We start from the raw sequence: 17,654 nt of genomic DNA on the forward strand, positions 1-17,654 counted from the left end.
CAAGGGAAGGTGACCAGGAAGAACTAGTGAGTCTCTGCAGGGCACCCTGCCCCTCCCTGCCCCTCCCAGCTCCTGCTTGGTATAGGAGAGGCTGGCTGTGGTACTGTGAGCTCCAGGGGAGTACGACAGGGAGGACCCACAGGCCACCTGTAGCCTAGGGAAGCCCACATGTTCTCTGCTTGTTCATTCAATTTTCAGCTTGCAAAAAACAAACTTCGGAATTACAGAAAAGTTGCAAGAATAGTCCCATTAACTGCCACCCTCCCATCGCCCGGATTCACCAGTTGTTAACATTTTCTCATACGTGCTTTGCGGTGACCTCTCCTCTCCTCCCACCTTCTTCTCCTTCCTATCATTGCTGTTCTGCTTTTTTGAGGTTGGCGACCCTGGGAATCAGTCCCAGCACTTGGTTTCCTGGGTGTTTGCTGTCCGGGTCAGTAGGCAGGTGTGGGTGGGGGAGGCAGGTTTGGGGGTGGAGGGGTCAGGTCCCAGGGCGTGCAGCCCTGCTGTCTGCCCAGCATACCCATCACTAGGACCCCAGGTGACCGGAGCCTGGCAGCGAGGAGAAATGAAAGTCGAAAGTTGTGTGTCCTGGTCTCTGGGGCGCCCAACAGGCATTCTAAGGGCGGCTGTGAGGGTGAATAGGGGTGCTTGTGGGGTGGTCTGTGGGTGTGAAGGGCTGCCCTGGGAAGCTAGCATGACAGGTATTTTCTGGGCATGTTGTACCTGGTGTTTAGGGACCAGGAGCAGAGACCTGGGAGCAGATAGAGGAGAGAAGCTGAACTAGGATGGAGAAACCCAGGCCTGGCAGGTGCAGCGTGGAAGCCCAGGGCCAGGAAGTCTCATTGGGCACCTCTCCTGCGTCTTCAGTGGCTTCTGAATAGATGCCAGACCACAGCCAAACCAGACTTGCCCCCTGGACCTGGCTGGACCCACATGATTCTGGGGAGCCTGGAGTCCTTGGCTCAGAAGGGACCCTGGAGGTCATCTGATCTTTCTTCTGACTCCAGTCAAGCAAATGGTTAAATTGGACAGGACAGATGGGTTTCATCCTATTTAAAAATATCCTTGGGGATAGGGACTCTGGGCTCTGCCTGGGTTTCTGACTCCAGTGCTGCTTAATTATGCACTCTGCAGGGAGCACCTCCTCATGTCCAACCTGAATCCCTGGCTGTCCTTGTGGCTGATTTCCTTCCATTCTGCCTGCCGGGGCCAAACTGGCTCTTGTCTTCCCTGTTCTCCACTCCCCCAGGCCGGCTTATTTCCTAGGCTGGGACCATTAGCATCCTTGGCCTTTGCAGATGCTGCAGCTTAATGACCGAGATCAATGGCAGAGGTGACACCTGGGATCCACCACCAAGCCTGGTCTGGTGGAAAGAGACCAGGCTGAGTCAGGGCTATGGCAAGTTCCACATGGCACCCAAAAGGAGGTGAGTCTGCCCTTGAGTGCCTCCAAAGTCACTTAGTCTCCTAGAGTCTTGTGCAGTGACAGTGCCCAGGAAGAAAGGCGCCCAGAGGAGCAGCCCTGTGTGTTTATTGGATCAGTCAGACACATCTAAGGAGCATCTGGTTTATGCCATGTGCTGTGCTACATGCTGAGAGCCATCAGTGACTAAATTGCAGTTCCTGCCTTCAAGAAGCTCTGTCACAAGGCAGAAACAAGTAAAACAAAAACAGTGATGCTTTGGCCGGGTGCGGTGGCTCATGCCTGTAATCCCAGCACTTTGGGAGGTTGAGGCAGGTGGATCACGAGGTCAGGAGATCGAGACCATCCTGGCTAACACGGTGAAACCCTGTCTCTACAAAAAATACAAAAAAAAAAAATTAGCTGGGCGTGGTGGCGGGTGCCTGTAGTCCCAGCTACTTGGGAGGCTGAGGCGGGAGAATGGCGTGAACCAGGGAGGCAGAGCTTGCCAGTGAGCTGAGATCGCACCACTGCACTCCAGCCTGGGCAACAGAGCGAGACTCTGTCTCCAAACAAACAAACAAACAAACAAATCAAACAGTGGTGCTTTTATCCGTGTTGTGAGCAAGAGACACACAGGGGCCATGAGTATGTGTGATCCCGGATGCTCACTGGACTGGGCTGGGGCCCAGACATCCTGACCTACCCAGGTGAACCACCAGTTTGATGGGCACAAGACTAGAATGGAGGTTCTGATCTTGCTGCTTCTCCTGGTTGTTCTGTTTTTTTTTTTTTTTTTTTTTTTTTTTCCTGAGCCTCTTCCCTATGTTCGGAGTGTGGAATAAACAGGCTATTCAAGCAGAAGGTGTGAGTCCTGCTTCCTCCAGTGGAAGAGGGCACGTGCACTCACAAAGGAGAAGAAGGGTCCACATGGCCAGCAGGCAGGCGGGTGCAAGGGGAAGGGAAGAAGGTTACTGGACACACGATGTGGACCACGCACACACTGCAGCCATGCTGAGGACCCTAAGTGACATCCCATGTGAGAGGCATGGGGGTGGGGGCCAGTGGCCAGGCCGGGCCCCCTCAGCAGTGACTCTCACCTGTACTGGGTGACAGCTGGGTTGGCCTTTGCAGAACAGTGGAAAGTGACGATGTTGTCCTCCAGCACTGGCTGTGGCTCCACCGAGAGGTTGACCAGTGGGGGGTCTGCAGGGAGAGGAGAGTCACTTGTAGACCGGAGAAAGAATGGGGGCAGGGAGATCCTGGGTGACATGGAGGGTAGAGCCAGAGACTCCACCACCCAGGGATCCTCAGAGCAGCCACCGCCCTGGTGGTCTCCAGGAAGTTGGGGGCTCCATGGGAGGTGCCTGCTGCAGACAGTCCTGGAGGTGGGAACAGGGCCTCCCCGTGGACTTGGGGCCTGGCGTGGACATGAACCCTGAGCCAGGAAGCCTCAGGCTTGGGCCCAGGGGTTTCCCATCCTCCAACTTTTGGGCGGAACAAAATACTCCAGGAAGGAGAGGTGGGAAGAGGGGTGCAGGGCAGAGAGGGGCGTGTGGACACTCAGCCTCACTTCAGCGCAGACTGTCTTTGAAATGTCTGTTTATTATCTCTTTTCCGTAAAGGTTCTGGGGCATTTGTTAACTTGAAAGTGGCATTTACACCCTTTCATCAGCCTAATCATCTCCACTCAGTCCTGGCTGGTGGCGCACGGCCTCAGCTCCCCAGGCTGGGGCTCGCTTTCTCATTTGACATGATAAGAAGCCAGGCTCTGAAGTGCTAAATGGTGGGAAGGGGAGGAGACAGAAAGTCAGGGAGAGAAAGAGTCGGGGATACAAGAACCAGAGACACAGAGACACACAGAGACACACGGAAGGGACTGGAGGCCGACAGCGAGACACGTACACAGACGACAGACATGGAGACCATAGAGGAAGAGAGATGTGTGTGTGTGTGTATGTGTGTGTATGCGTGTGTATATGTATGTGTGTATGTGTGTATGCATGTATGTGTGTGTATGCGTGTCTAATGTGTGTATATGTATGTGTGTATGTGTGTATGCGTGTATGTGTGTGTATGCATGTGTGTATGTGTGTCTAATGTGTGTATATGTATGTGTGTATGTGTGTATGCGTGTATGTGTGTGTATGCATGCGTGTATGTGTGTCTAATGCGTGTATGTGTATGTGTGTATGCATGTATGTGTGTATGCATGTGTATGTGTGTCTGTGTGTGTCTGTGTGTGTATGTGTCTATGCGTGTGTGTATGTGTGTGTATGCTTGTGTGTATGTGTGTGTGTGTATGTGTGTGTGTGTGTAGAGCGAGAGAGAGAGAGACAAAGATGAGGAGGTGACAAGGACAGGGAGAGACATGGGCAGAGTTACAGAAAGACACACACATAGAAATTGAGAAGTGCAGAGAAAGGGTGAGAAAAAGAGAAATCTAGAGAAGCAGAGGGCAGAGTGATGGAGAGACGGAGAGACTGACCTGTTTGCAGAGACTGTGAATCAGACAAGGATTTCAGACCAAAAGCAGAAAAGGCCACGGAGACCCAGCACACAGGGCCCGACAATGACAGGGTGTTAGAGAGAAAGACCAAGTCAAACGAGAAAAAGAGATATGAAGGAGGAGCAGACACTGCAGGATGGAAAGATGGAAACAGCTCGAGGGGGCTGCAGCAGAGAGACAGACAGGTGGGAAGGGCTTCCGTCAGCCTGGCCCTGCCCAGCTCAGGGGCAGCTGGCTCTGGATCCTCTCCAGAGGCTGGTGTCACCCCTGCTGCTGGGCTCCCGGTGGCCCCCAGGCCTTGGCACCCCCGGGGTATCCACACGCTGAGGGATAGGGGATAATGAGCCAGTTCCCATCCTTTTTCCCTGTCATGGTCCAGAGGTCTGGCTGAGTTGAGTGGGCAGCCCGGGACCTCGTCCCTATGGACAGGCTGGGCCCTGGGCTGCATCTTCTGGGTCAGTCCCCACTAACAAGCAGAGCAAATTGCTGGAAAGTCACGAGGACTTCTAGGGGTCCAGCCTATTTCCAGAAAAAGAAGAAGCCAGTTTCTCAGAGGCAATGAGGAAAAATGCTGGTCTCTCTCGGTCCCCATGGGGGCACCACAAAGGGAGCAAGGCCCCAGCTGGCCCAGTTGGTCTGGGCTCTGGTTGGGACTATGGTGGGGTCCTGAGACCCTCAGAGAGTCATACACTCAGCCTCTCAGCTGCAGACCAAGCCGGCCTTACCCTGGAGTTGGGATCACATAACTGCTCAGCTGCCCTCTTCCTGCTGGTGCCCAAGAGGACCCTGCCTCCCCGCCTAGTGCCAGGCACAGAAGCTGGCCTGGGAGATGACCCCAGGGGCTGTGCTGTTATCTGCAGGCACTGGGGAGAGAACTCTGTTTTCTGAGAAGCAGGTGGCCGACTGTGCCGGGGAGCCTGTTCTCCCACATTTTCCCTAGTTCCGGGCGGGGGACCACAAATCCAGGAAACATCTGCTCTGGTGCGGTCAGCCTGCCTGCCTTTCGTGGGGAATTACAAGGGAAGTGCCCTCACTTGTGATCTCAATCCCGGCTGTAAGGCATAATTCAAGTGGTCAGAAAGATGAGGTGACAAGGAATAGCCATGAGAACTCTCCTCCCACCCCCAGAACCCCGCGGCCTCTCCTCAAAGCTGCACCCTAGTTTCCAGGGCAAGGCTGAATCAGGAGTCCCAGCCCTCTTTCCATGCAGGGCTGGCTGGCTGATCTGGGCGTCTGTGTGACCCTACCTAGAGAACATGGACACCCAGGGAGGAGCCTGCATCTCGCTGTGGGCTGGAGAAGAGGCGGTGGGGCAGAGGAGCTTGGGAATTGCCACATGGATCCAAACGCATTGCCGGCCCGTGCCCTCACATTATGAAGGCCAACTCTGGGATATGAGTACTTACCCTAAGTCTGGCTTGAAGAGGTGCGTGCCAGTCCCATAGACTCAAGGGACCCGCCACAGAACTTGGGGGGCTGTTCCAGGAGGCCCTTCCCTCACCTGGGGGTCCTTTCTAAAGTGATGAGGTCTGAGAGGGAGGGAGGTGGGGCACACAACTGCTGTAGGACCTTCCTGCTGCCCGATGCCTCATCACACCCTGCCATGATCAGCTTACTCGTGAGGCTGCTCTCCTGCACTTTCCCTTCCTCTTAGCATCGTCTTTGGTGATCACCTGCCCCTAAGCGTTTCACAAGGGTTCCACACTCACTGGCCTTATCTTCACCTCCACCCCAAGACCAGAGGTGCCCCAGCTTCTCTCTCCACTTCTGCTGGTGTACAGAATATAAATTTTCAGAAGTCTGCCAAGCTCCAGAGGTATAAATAGTTTATGTCACATCCAACTATTAAACATGATTTTAATCTCACTTGTGATGTCAGCAGCATAACTTGCAGGAGGGCAGCTTTGATGTAGCTGGTGGAACTGAGATCACATTGAACAGATGTTACAGCTGAGAGTCTGTTAGTGTTTCCATCCGCCCGTGTGTGCGTGTGTCCACGTGCGTGTGTTTTCAGGGGAAGTATTACATGGAGGAGAGGGTGGGAAAAGAGAGAATCTTCATGACTCAGTGATTTTGTAGCACATTCATTTGAAACTTGGCAGCTGGATACAGAGTCCAGATGTGGTGAGGCTTTGGGGGTGTTAAGCTTTCTCTCCCATTACTCAATCTGAGGGATTTGTCTTCCGTTGGGTAACATATGAAGACCAAGAGAAACAAACAACAAATGTGCTTTTGCTGAGTTTGGATGCTTCTTGGTTGACTGAGAAAATGAGCAGGTTCACAAAGGCAGCTCTGATGCAGCCCATGGTGTCCTTAGTAAACAGTTGGATGCTGACCGAATGAACAAACGAATAAATGCAGGAGGAGCTGGAGCAGGAGGAGGGGGAAGGAGGGAGGGAGTGGGTGGAGAATGTGTGCTTTGCTTGGCAAGCACATACAAGCACCTTCAGGCTAGGGGCGGTGAGCGCGGGGACAAATGGATGAAGATCCCTTGTCTGTTAGGGCTGTGGGGACAACTGATGAGGGGCACCACTCACCTGTAGCTCTGTGTCCTGACAGCAGCTGATAGGTGTGGGGCACTCACAATGTGTCAGACACTGCACTAGGGGCTTGACAGGAAGGATTTCATTTAATCCTCACTGCAACCTTAGGAGGTAAGTATGATGACTTCCATGTACAAAGGAGGAAACCGGGGCACAAGGAGGTTAACTAACCGGGTCAGTGCCACTCAGTAAGTGGCAGAGAGTTCAAAGCAGGAAGAATGCTGTGGGCTTCACCACTACCCAGTACTGCCTTGGACGAGGCTGGTCTGGGAAACTGGGCTGCTGGGCCCCAAGTGTCACTCTGACCTCATTCCGACGCCTCCTAAGGTGGCTGAGATGTCCTTGGAAAGGAAGCCAGAAAGGGCCCAGAGGCCTGGCAATACCCAGTGTCCTCTGGATGCAGACTGTCACCTGCACCCTGATGAATGATCTTCTGTGGGCATGAGTGCAGAAGGCTGGGTGGGCTGTGGTCAGGAGGGAGAGTTTCCTGTTGCCTGGAGAGGTTCTCCTGGGGTAATGCCTGGAGCAGGAAACTGCTTCTTCCCACCTCTCCCTGCCAGGACCTACGCTGCTGTCGCAGGGGGCCAGCTAGATTGTCGCTTTTGTCCAGGAGTCTGTAACATTTTGTACAGGCCTCCTGATCAGGTTGGGGACAGGCTGGGGAAGAAGGGAGGGTGGTGGTGGCGGCAGTGAATCGAATGGCAGCCTGGAAGTAGGAAGCTTGGATGCTCTGTGTCTCCTGCCCTCTCCCCCTCCTGATTTGGATTGCATCTGGACAGAGAGCTCTGATCCGTGGCCAGTCCTAGGGCAAGAAGGGGCCTTGGATGTCATTTGGCCAAATCAGACAAGGAACCAGAGTCCCCTAGGGTGATGTGACAGGCGTAGGCCCAGACCACCCATGGGTGGTGGAGCCGTCCTGGACGCTGGACTGCCTGGCTTCGCAGCATCTCACCTTTCCCAGCAGTGGGGCTTACTGCTCCACGCAGCTGCTCACCACACAGGAGGAGGCGGTGCTCAGACCCAGGACCCAGGCCAGTGCCAGGGCCAGTGAGGGGAAAGAGCCGAGGGTCAGAGATTAAGGAGGCCTTGCCTCACTTTCAGGGCCCACCCTCCTTGAGTTGTGTGCCCCGGGGCCTCCTTCCATCACCCTAGCTCTAGGCTTGGCCAGAGCTCCGCGGCCCTGGCTCCTTGTGAATGAGGATGCAAGAAGGCTCCTTGGTACAGGGGTGTGTCAGGTGTTGTAGGGGGGACAGAGATATTTGCTAATAGTTGGTGGCAAGACAGTGAAGATGAAGTCCCCCCACTGCCCCAAGAACTCAGCCTTTGTGGGTGGGTGTCTTGAGCCTACCTGAGGTTTTCAACCATTTCTTCTGCCCTCTGGGATCTAAATGGTGTCTGTTAGGATTCTAGACACTGGCTGGGAACCTCTGCTCTCAGCTGCCAAGATGAGCTCTCAGAACCCTAAGGCCTGGACCCCATCTCTGGACTCCAGGTCCCTGGAGAGCCACTTGGAGCCCAGAATCCAGAAGGCTTAGAGGAATCAGGGCTGTTAGGAAGTGTTTTTAAATGCACTTGCTTTAAAATGAATAAAAGGCTAAGGAGGACATGAATGCCAGCCTGCAGCTCCAGCCTTGAAATTCAGAACCCAGGGCAGAAGCAGCCACCAGCTTGTGGTAGCGTTACGCTTGGCGGCAGGGAGGGGATCTCAGAGGAGAGAAGTCCACTTTTGAGTCTCGACCCTTTAAACTGAACTAATCCAGTCCTGAGAGGAAGGCCCCTGGAACACCTTGCTGAGCTCTTCTTGGTTCTGGGGCTGACAGGCACCTTAGGGAGACTTTTAGGAGACCTTCAGGGGTCTCTGTTAGGTGGTTTTGGAATGCGATGCTGGTGGAGCCCTAAGGCATCATAATTGTCAATATTAATCCTACACGGTCCTCCGAGGGCTGGCTGTGCAGGAGTGTGGAGAGGATGTTACCAGGGTGGGCTCTGGAAAGCTATGCTGCCTGCATTTGAAACCTAAGTGGCCTTGGGCAAGTTAATCACCCTTTTGGTGCCTCAGTTTCCCACGGTAGGGACCACAGTCGCACCTTCTCCAAACAGTTGTTGTAAAGATTAAATAAGGCCAGGCGAGGTGGCTCACATCTGTAATCCCAGCACTTTAGGAGGCCAAGGCGGGCGGATCACTTGAGGTCAGGAGTTTGAGACCAGCTAGGCCAATATGGTGAAACCCCATGTCTACTAAAGATACACAAATTAGCTGGGTGTAGTGATGGATGCCTGTAATCCCAGCTGCTCAGGAGGTTGAGGCAGGAGAATCGCTTGAACCTGGGTAGCAGAGGTTGCAGTGAGCTGAGATTGCGTCACTACACAATCTGGTGCCTGGGCAACAGAGCGAGACTCTGTCTCAAAAGAACAAAAAAAAGATTAAATGAGATAATACATATAGATTTCCTTCTTCTTATCCCCTCGATTGACCCTTCCATGAGAGTGACTGGTGCACCCTCTCCAGAGCACAGCGCTGTTTGCCGATTCTGGAGCCTGAGGACCCTTCAAATACCAGCATCTCCACTCAGACTTCCTCTCCAACAGGGGGGCCACCGGCTAGGCCAGCAGAGGCAGCAGCTGACCATATTTGTTGGTATGAAAGTCCCACCTTGTACAGGTGTTGAAATGTGGCCTGAAGACGTCCTTTGCAAAAAACCCTCATCTGTGAGGTTGCATCTCATGACAGTAAGGAGGACAAGATGGTCCTTCCTGTCCGTATCTACAAGCTGGCAGATCCACAGAGCTGCCTCACCCATTTCCTGCCATCAGATGGGCCAGGATATGGGCAGAGTTGCTGGGTGTTTCTCCCTGGGCCTGGCAGGGCTGGGTTGGGGGAGGGGTGGGTACTCACGCTGGATGTCAATGGTGACCGACGTCTCCTTTCCTCCGGGGATGGCTTTGTTGGTGGCACGACACACAATGCTCTGGCCATTCTCCACGTCACCAGGGGAGATGAAGAGGGTGCTGATGATGCTCTCCCTCTTGCCGTCCCGAAGCAGGGTCTTGGGAGAAGGAGAGAGGGGAGAGAAAGCTCCATGTCGCTTGGCTGGGGTGGCCAGCCTGGGTTGGGGGTGAACGAGTACCAGCTTAGACAGAAGGAGGAGCTGTGGATGGAGGGGTTCAGCTTAGGAGACCTGGGCTGCCAATGTCTACGCAGAGCTCGGGGGTTGCCCTTGGCTCCCTGGCCTGGCTAAGTGCTGGGCTGTGGAAGGAAAAAGGAACTAGACAGTTTTCAATCATGTAAAAATTAGTCTGGATTCACATGCTAAAAGCACAAAAGAAACCAGGGTAGACTTCATGGAAACCAGGCTTCAGGGAGTTCCCATGTTGAAATGAACTCACATCTGTTTGGCTCTGGTGCTTGAGTGACAGTCTCAGGCTCTGTAGGAAGCAACTAGCAGGGACTGTGGCCCCTGAGTGGGTACAGTCTGCAGAGGGGGCACAGTTTGGGGAATGGGAGTCAGAGTGGGTGGGGATATGGGCGGAATCAGTGCACATCCTTTTGATTATTTGCCTATATAAATCCTTTCAACTTTCCAAAGCGTTTCACTCCCTGATCTCATTAGAGTCTGAATCAAACCATAGGTGGGACAGATACCGTCATCTCCCATTGGATAGGGGAGGAAATAGGTGAGATAGACAGAGGCTACGGAGCTTGACCAAACTCACACTTCAAGTTGGTCCTGAAATAAGTACTAGGCTCCTACAGCAGGTTGAATTGTGTCATCTCCAAATTCTTGTCTACCAGGAACCTCAGAATATGACCTTATTTGGGAATAGGGTCTTTGCAGTTTAGTTAAGCAATTAGTAATTAGTTGAGGCTCTTGAGATGAGGTCATACTGGATTCAGAGTGAGCCTTAACCCAATGACTGGTGTCCTTGGAAGAAAAGAAGACAGTCTGCTGGGTGTGGAGGCTCATGCCTGTAATCCCAGCACTTTGGGAGGCCGAGATGGGAGGATTCCTTGAGCCTAGGACTTGGAGAACAGCCTGGGCAACATAGGAAGATCCTGTCTCTACCAAAAAAAAAAAAAAAATTAGCCAGGCATGGTGGCTTGTGCCTGTAGTCCCAGCTACTTGGGAGGCTAAGGTGAGAGGATCACTTGATCGCGGCAGGTTGAGGCTGCAGTGGGCCGAGGCTGTGCCACTGTACTCCAGCCAGGACCATAGAGTGAGGCCCTGCCTCAGAAGAAGAAGAAAAAGAAGGAGAAGGAGAAAGAGAAAAGAGAAAAAGAGGAGGAGGAGGAGAAGAGGAGGAGGAGGAGAAGAGGAGGAGGAGGAGAAGAGGAGGAGGAGGAGAAGAGGAGGAGGAGGAGAAGAGGAGGAGGAGGAGAAGAGGAGGAGGAGGAGAAGAGGAGGAGGAGGAGAAGAGGAGGAGGAGGAGAAGAGGAGGAGGAGAAGAGGAGGAGGAGAAGAGGAGGAGGAGGAGAAGAGGAGGAGGAGGAGAAGAGGAGGAGAAGAGGAGGAGAGGAGGAGGAGGAGAGGAGGAGGAGGAGGAGAGGAGGAGGAGAGGAGGAGAAGAAGAGGAGGAGGAGAGGAGGAGGAGAAGAGGAGGAGGAGAAGAGGAGGAGGAGAGGAGGAGGAGGAGGAGAAGAGGAGGAGGAGGAGAGGAGGAGGAGGAGAGGAGGGGGAGGAGAGGAGGGGGAGGGGAGGAGGAGGAGGAGGGGAGGAGGAGGGGAGGAGGATGAGGAGGAGGAAGAGGAGGAGGAGGAGAAGAGGAGGAGGAGGAGGAGAAGAGGAGGAAGAGGAGGAGAGGAGGAGGAAGAGGAGAGGAGGAGGAGGAGAGGAGGAGAGGAGGAGAGGAGGAGGAGGAGGAGAGGAGGAGGAGGAGAGGAGGAGGAGGAGAGGAGGAGGAGAGGAGGAGGAGGAGAGGAGGAGGGGAGGAGGAGGAGGAGAGGAGGAGGAGAGGAGGAGGAGGAGGAGAGGAGGAGGAGGAGGAGAGGAGGAGGAGAGGAGGAGGAGGAGAGGAGGAGGAGAGGAGGAGAGGAGGAGGAGAGGAGGAGGAGGAGGAGAGGAGGAGGGGAGGAGGAGGAGAGGAGAGGAGGAGGAGAGGAGGAGGAGGAGAGGAGGAGAGGAGGAGGAGGAGGAGGAGGAGGGGAGGAGGAGGAGGAGGAGGAGGAGGAGGAAGAGGAGGAGGAGGAGGAGGAGGAAGAGGAGGAGGAGGGGAGGAGGAGGAGGAAGAGGAGGAGGAGGAGGAAGAGGAGGAGGAGGAGGAGGAAGAGGAGGAGGAGGGGAGGAGGAGGAGGAAGAGGAGGAGGAGGAGGAGGAAGAGGAGGAGGAGGGGAGGAGGAGGAGGAAGAGGAGGAGGAGGAGGAAGAGGAGGAGGAGGAGGAAGAGGAGGAGGAGGGGAGGAGGAGGAGGAAGAGGAGGAGGAGGAGGAAGAGGAGGAGGAGGAGGAGGAAGAGGAGGAGGAGGAGAGGAGGAGGAGGAAGAGGAGGAGGAGGAGGAAGAGGAGGAGGAGAGGAGGAGGAGGAGGAGGAGAGGAGAGGAGGAGAGGAGGAGAGGAGGAGGAGGAGGACAGGAGGAGAGGAGGAGGAGGAGGAAGAGGAGGAGGAGGAGGAGGAGGAGAGGAGGAGAGGAGGAGGAGGAAGAGGAGGACAGGAGGAGAGGAGGAGGAGGAGGAGGAAGAGGAGGAGGAGGAGGAGGAGAGGAGGAGGAGGAAGAGGAGGAGGAGGAGGAGGAGGGGGAGAGGAGGAGGAGGGGGAGAGGAGGAGGAGGAGGAAGAAGAGGAGAGGAGGAGGAGGAGGAAGAGGAGGAGGAGGAGGAAGAGGAGAGGAGGAGGAGGAAGAGGAGGAGGAGGAGGAGGAAGAGGAGGAGGAGGAGGAGGAAGAGGAGTAGGAGACAGAGAGACACAGAGAAGGCCAGGTGAAGGCGGAGGCAGAGATTGGAAGGATGCTGCCACAAGCCAAGGAATGCCAGGAGCTGCCAGGAGCTGGAAGAGGCAAGGAAGGATTTTCCCCTGGAGCCTTTGGAGGGGCACAGCCCTGCTGACACCTTGATTCCAGACTTGTTGGCTTCTACAACTGTGAGATAATTGATTTCTGTTGTGTTAAGCACCGAATTGCGGTGCGTTGTAATGGCAGCCTTAGGAAGCAAACCCATCTTAACTGCTGGTCTCCCATCTTCCCAGGTCATTGCTTTTCTCTACTGGGCCACAATGTCATTCCGAAGCTAGTTCCCCATTGTGGCTGCTACCTCCTTCCCTCTCCTGTTCCCCTTTGCAGCTACTTCCCCATCACTTTGGGTCCACTAGGTCAGGTGCACCCCGGGGAGGGTGTGCTGAGTGTGTGTGGGGGTGCACTTCCAGGTTGGGATTGGAGTCTGGTCAGTATGCGAAGGCTTCTGCTACTAGAGGTACTAGGAAGGGACCTCACTATGGGTGCAGTCCTGTTTCCCCCTGACTGGAGCCAGGGAGTAGATGAACAGACCACTCCTCCCTCAAAACCTCCCATAAAGTGACAATGGCAATGTCTCTAATTCTTATGAGGGCCCCGGAAGAGAGCAGCATTATCTTTGATTAGCCAAAGAGAAACCTGAATTCCAAGTGAGCCAGGAACCTGCTGGGTGGAGCTAGGATTTGCACTTAAGAATGGGTGAACCCTGAGCCACAGCCTCTGCTGCAGCCCCGGGGGTGCTGGAGGGTGAGTACCGTGCTCTTGGCAGGACAGATGGGAAGAGTTAGGGCCACAGGGAGAAACCTGCAAGCTCCTGGAACCCCACATTCTGGGTCCTTAATTCAGTGAGGCTTTTCTCAACTTGGGGCAAACCTCATGGCCTCAGGAGAACAGGGCCAGAGCCTCTAAATAGAACAGCAAATCTTGCTGGAGGCAAAGCCGGACTATGACATTCTAGAGAGCCACGCGGTGCAGCTGCAGGCCTGGGACTCAGGGTGCTGGCCACGGCCCTGGGCAGAGGGGCTGGCGGAGAGTGACGTGGCCAGATGCAGCAAGCCGGGGACAAGACCACTGGCCCCGGGGCCAGCAAAATCGGGCAGAGGAATGAAGTTGAACCCCAAGCCAAAGCCCGGGCGGGGAGGGAGCAGCAGCTGGCACCGCTTTAGCACCCTGCCTTGGGCTCTTCAGCAGACCTCACCGAGTCTATAAATAGCCAAGTGATAATAAGAACAATTTCCTGGATGAAACTAAGACTTCGGGTAGGGTGCGCAGGGGCGGGGAAGTGGTGAGGAGCGGGTCGGTATTGTTCTTCTCTTCTCCTTTACTTTTCCGTTGTGCTAACAAGGGACATTTACATAAGCTTGACTCTGCCAGGAGCCCTTCCAGTGGATGGGCTCTGGGCGGTGGGTGCCAGCGGGAGGGGAGGGAGGGGCCCCAGCTCTAATTAGGCCCTCTGACTGCTCCGCCTCCTCCCTGCACCCAGCATGCTCCTCTGCCTCGGAATGATGATTAACGACATATTTGCTGGGTCCGGGCATGTGCTTTTCTGGGAAATAAAAATTCTGGTTCAAGTTGTTTGTTCCACCTAATTAGAGAAAAAGGAAGATGTGTTCATTAAACAAAAGGAGGGTGAGGGGAAGGCGCGTGCCCCAGCACCACCACCCTCTCTGTCCCCGTGGAAGGTCCCAGCATCTCCTGGGCCCCCAGCTCGCGGGGGACCCCAGACCCTGTGCGGCAGGTGTCCCAGGGAGGAAGGCTGGGTCTGCCAGCTCTGCTACAAGACGACTGAGGGGAGGAGGGTGGGACAGAGCTGGGCGGGCCAAGGGGGAAGACTGGAGGGAACCCTGTACCTGCAGGGCAAGGCGGGATGCAGAGGGGCGTGGGGGATCTGCACCCCCGAGTTTCTCTTCCCCCATTCCTTTCTGACCTCACCTCTCTTGTTTTTTTTTTGCTTCATTCCTTTTCAGAAGTGAATCTCCCCTAGTTGTCACTTTTCTCATATGCAAATGGAGCCTCTGGACTTTGCAGCCTTGAAGGTACTGTCCAGGCGAACATTCTATCATCTGCAGGTTCTAGTCGCAGCTCCGCTCCACCGCTCCCTTCCCTGCTTCCCTTCACAGAGCTTGGCTCTGGGGACACACCATGGGCACTGAACCTCCCACCTCCTGCTTCAGAAAGCTTCACGCATTGCAGGTGAGCTCCAGAAGGAAGTGAGTTATTCATGGTGGGCCACTTGCTTCGGGTGCCACCGTCTCCAAGGCCTCCCTCCAGTGTGGTGAGCACCAATGTGCTGCCAGGCCCCCGGGTCGCCTAGGTTGCCCATGTGACTGCCATGGTGGCTCCCGAGGGTCCCCAAGGACCCAGCCCCTGTATGCGCAGATATGGGCCAGGGGCAGGCATGTAGATGGCATGTGTGCAGCATGTGTTCAGGAACGAGCGTGCTGGGGCATACACCCCCATGGGTATGTGCGCGTACCTGTTTTTGTCTGTGGGTGTTCATGGGCCTCTGTCCACTGACTGCTGTGACTGTGCAGGGCCCCAGGTTCTCTCTGGACGCTGCCTACTGAGCTGCTGCCTCAGGGCTGCGCACCCATCCCCACTGCCCCTCCCTAAGGGCAGGGATTTGGCACTCACCTCTCTAGTTTCCCAGCACTGGCCTGGGAGGCTGGTCTTCCCAGGCACGGTTGTACACAGTGTACCCCACCCCGTGGTTTTCCTGCTTGGGTGGCAGTGGCTGGCTACTCTGCTCTTTCCAAAGCCCCCAGGGCCTCCGCTGGGCAGTGGAGAGCCAGGTTGAGCTCTCAGAGATGGGTGGGCTGGAGGGCAGGCAGGGGGTGGGGGCCCAAGCACTGGTGCTAAATATGGGATGCTCATTGATATGCAAACAGTCTGGAAAGGCCAAGAGTAGGCCTGATTGCCTGGCAACAAGGCCGCCTCGCTTCTCCCCCCTACTCACCTTCTCCACCTGCTGGGTCCCTTTAAAAAAAAAAAAAAAATCATGGCTCTGCTTCCCCTTTTGATAGCTGCTTGGGGCTCCACGTGGGCTGGTTGCCACCTGGATTGAATAAGGGTGTGCGGGCCAGGTGGAGGATGCACAGTGCTGTTTGCCCCAGTCCCTGCATCCAGCCTTGAGGCCAGAGGCCAGAGGGGTGCCCTTCACAGAGAAGGCCAGGATGAGCCTCGGCCACACCCAGTAGAGACTCTAGGCCCCTAAGCTGGGCAGATAGGTGCAGGGTGATGGGTGAGTGACCAGGGAGGGGGTGCCCAGTGGAGGGTGAGGGCCCTGTGCAGGTGGGCACTTATCCCTTTCCCGAGTGGGGTCTCCAGCGCTCCTCTTAGCAAAGGTGGTAAAAGGCGAGGCCAGTGGTCCTGCTGGTAGGGTAGAGGGGAAGGGCCTCCAAGCAGACACAGACACGACTGTGCGTGCTAAGACCTTGCAACCCACCTGCCTGGCAGGAAGCTGCTCTTAGGAGGGGTTCTTTCTGGGCTCAGCCTGTCCTCTCGCCCCTCCTCTTCCGTAACCCATCCTTCCCGTCCTCCCCTGCTGTGTGGACTTGGGGGCTTTCCAGAAGAAAGAATGTGGTCTCCACTCTGGCGCCGGGCCCTCAGAAGTACGAGGAACAGGGGAGGAACCCACGGTCCCCAGACGGCCCAGGGTTGAGTCTCCAGGAAGAAGCTTGGAGGGGCCTTTCCCTGCTCCATGCCTCTGCAGCCGACACCCCCTGGGAGCCTGCAGTGGGCACTGCCCAAGGCCCCATCCGGCAGTGTGGCTCGCCCTGCACCCTGGAGGCTGTGACAGTGGCCTGTTAAGCGGAAGCATGGCCAGCCTGTGCTGGGGGAGGGGCTGGGTGCTTCCTCTCTTGCCCTTTCTCCTGGGGAAGGGGCCTGGTGCCCTCCAGGGCTGAGGCTCATCCCTCTCCTACTGGTCCCATGGTGGAGTCACAGAGAGAATGATCGGTGAGCAACCCAGAAACTTTGAGAACAGGCCTGGTGTTTTATGAAATAGCTGTATGACCCCTGGGGCAGGGAACTCGGGTTCCCCCTGTGGGACAGGAGCCAATAATAGTAGCTCACATTTATCCAGTCCTTACTCCTGCCCTTGACAGGGTGCTTCTGATGCATAATTTCTTGTAAGTCACTCTGCAACCCTAACAGACATCCGTGATCATTATCATTGCATTTTGCAGCTGGGGAAACTGAGGCAGAGGGTGATGTCACCATGTTATGTTATGGATCCCAGGTTTGAGCCAGGCCTTCAGAACCATGTGGCCAGCCTAACTGTGACACCGACATTTGCATATGGGAAACGCAAGGTCCACAGCTGGGTGGACCTTGCAGCCAAGTGGATCCAGTGAGGGGGTGACGATCCCAACAGCCGTGCTTGTTGCAAGCTAGCTCTGTTCCAGGCATGTTCCTCATTCAACTCCTCACAAGCACCCCTTGAAGTGGCTGCTGCTGTCGTTCCCATTGTATGGCAAGGACAGGGAGACACGGCAAGGTGAGGTTACACAGCTGGAAGGTGGCAGAGCCCGGATCCAAATTCAGGCTGCCAGCTCCTGAGCCCACGGGGATAATCATCTACCATGCGACAGCCACTGAGGGCATCAAACCCAACAGCAGCCAGGGCTGCCCTGAGGGGTCTTTTCTGGGGTCCTTGGAGGCTGCCTGATTTTGTGTGTGCTCCCAGCTTCTCTCTCTCTCTGCGGCTGATGCTCTGGCCCCTCCTCATATGTAGCCTCTCTGGGGAAGTCAGGAGTGCTGCTGGCCTATGGCAGGGCTCCTTGCAGCCCTGGGGAAGGAGGGGGTGGGCTGGGCCTCTGGGAGGGGAAGCAGAGGGGTTGGCTTGGACAGTCCCTAGAGCCTGCTCCATAGGAGCCCAGGATTGTGCACCCTACTGGGTATACTCCACATCACAGGCTTGTAGCTTCTCCCTGCCCAGCACACAGCCCTGTGCCTGGGGAAGCTCCACTGACGTGTGCTGGCTCTGTTGGTCACCCCTTTGGTCTCCATGAGAACCACTGGCAGTGGGGTAGACAGTTAGGATGGTGGATGACCATGGTTTGGAGGAGAGGCCCAGAGAAATGAAGTGCCTTGCCTTGGGACACAGGGCCTCTTCCCATGCTCATGTCCAGGGGACACATTGAGGGTCTCAGGCTTCTGCTGCTCCCTGGACAAGCCACAGAGGGGCAGGAGACCATCTGAGGAGACTGTCCCCTGAGGAATCTGTTTCCCTTCCGGAGCGTCTGATCCAACACCTTC

General features: G+C 55.6%; 1 protein-coding gene across 6 annotated transcripts in view; it reads right to left on the reverse strand.

Moving 5' to 3' along the window:
• The window catches only part of KIRREL3 (kirre like nephrin family adhesion molecule 3), a 594,169-nt gene that overhangs the window by 30,637 nt on the left and 545,878 nt on the right, over positions 1-17,654 (reverse strand). For all 6 annotated transcript variants that reach the window (XM_063728268.1, XM_063728266.1, XM_063728267.1 and 3 more), the window contains 2 exons: positions 9,354-9,504; positions 2,506-2,611 (listed from right to left, as the gene is read on the reverse strand). In XM_063728268.1, coding sequence (XP_063584338.1) covers positions 2,506-2,611; positions 9,354-9,504 — 257 coding nt within the window. The remainder of the gene's footprint in view (positions 1-2,505; positions 2,612-9,353; positions 9,505-17,654) is intronic.

Source organism: Pongo abelii, chromosome 9, assembly GCF_028885655.2.
Source record: "Pongo abelii isolate AG06213 chromosome 9, NHGRI_mPonAbe1-v2.0_pri, whole genome shotgun sequence".
In the NCBI taxonomy this organism is placed as follows: Eukaryota; Metazoa; Chordata; class Mammalia; order Primates; family Hominidae; genus Pongo; species Pongo abelii.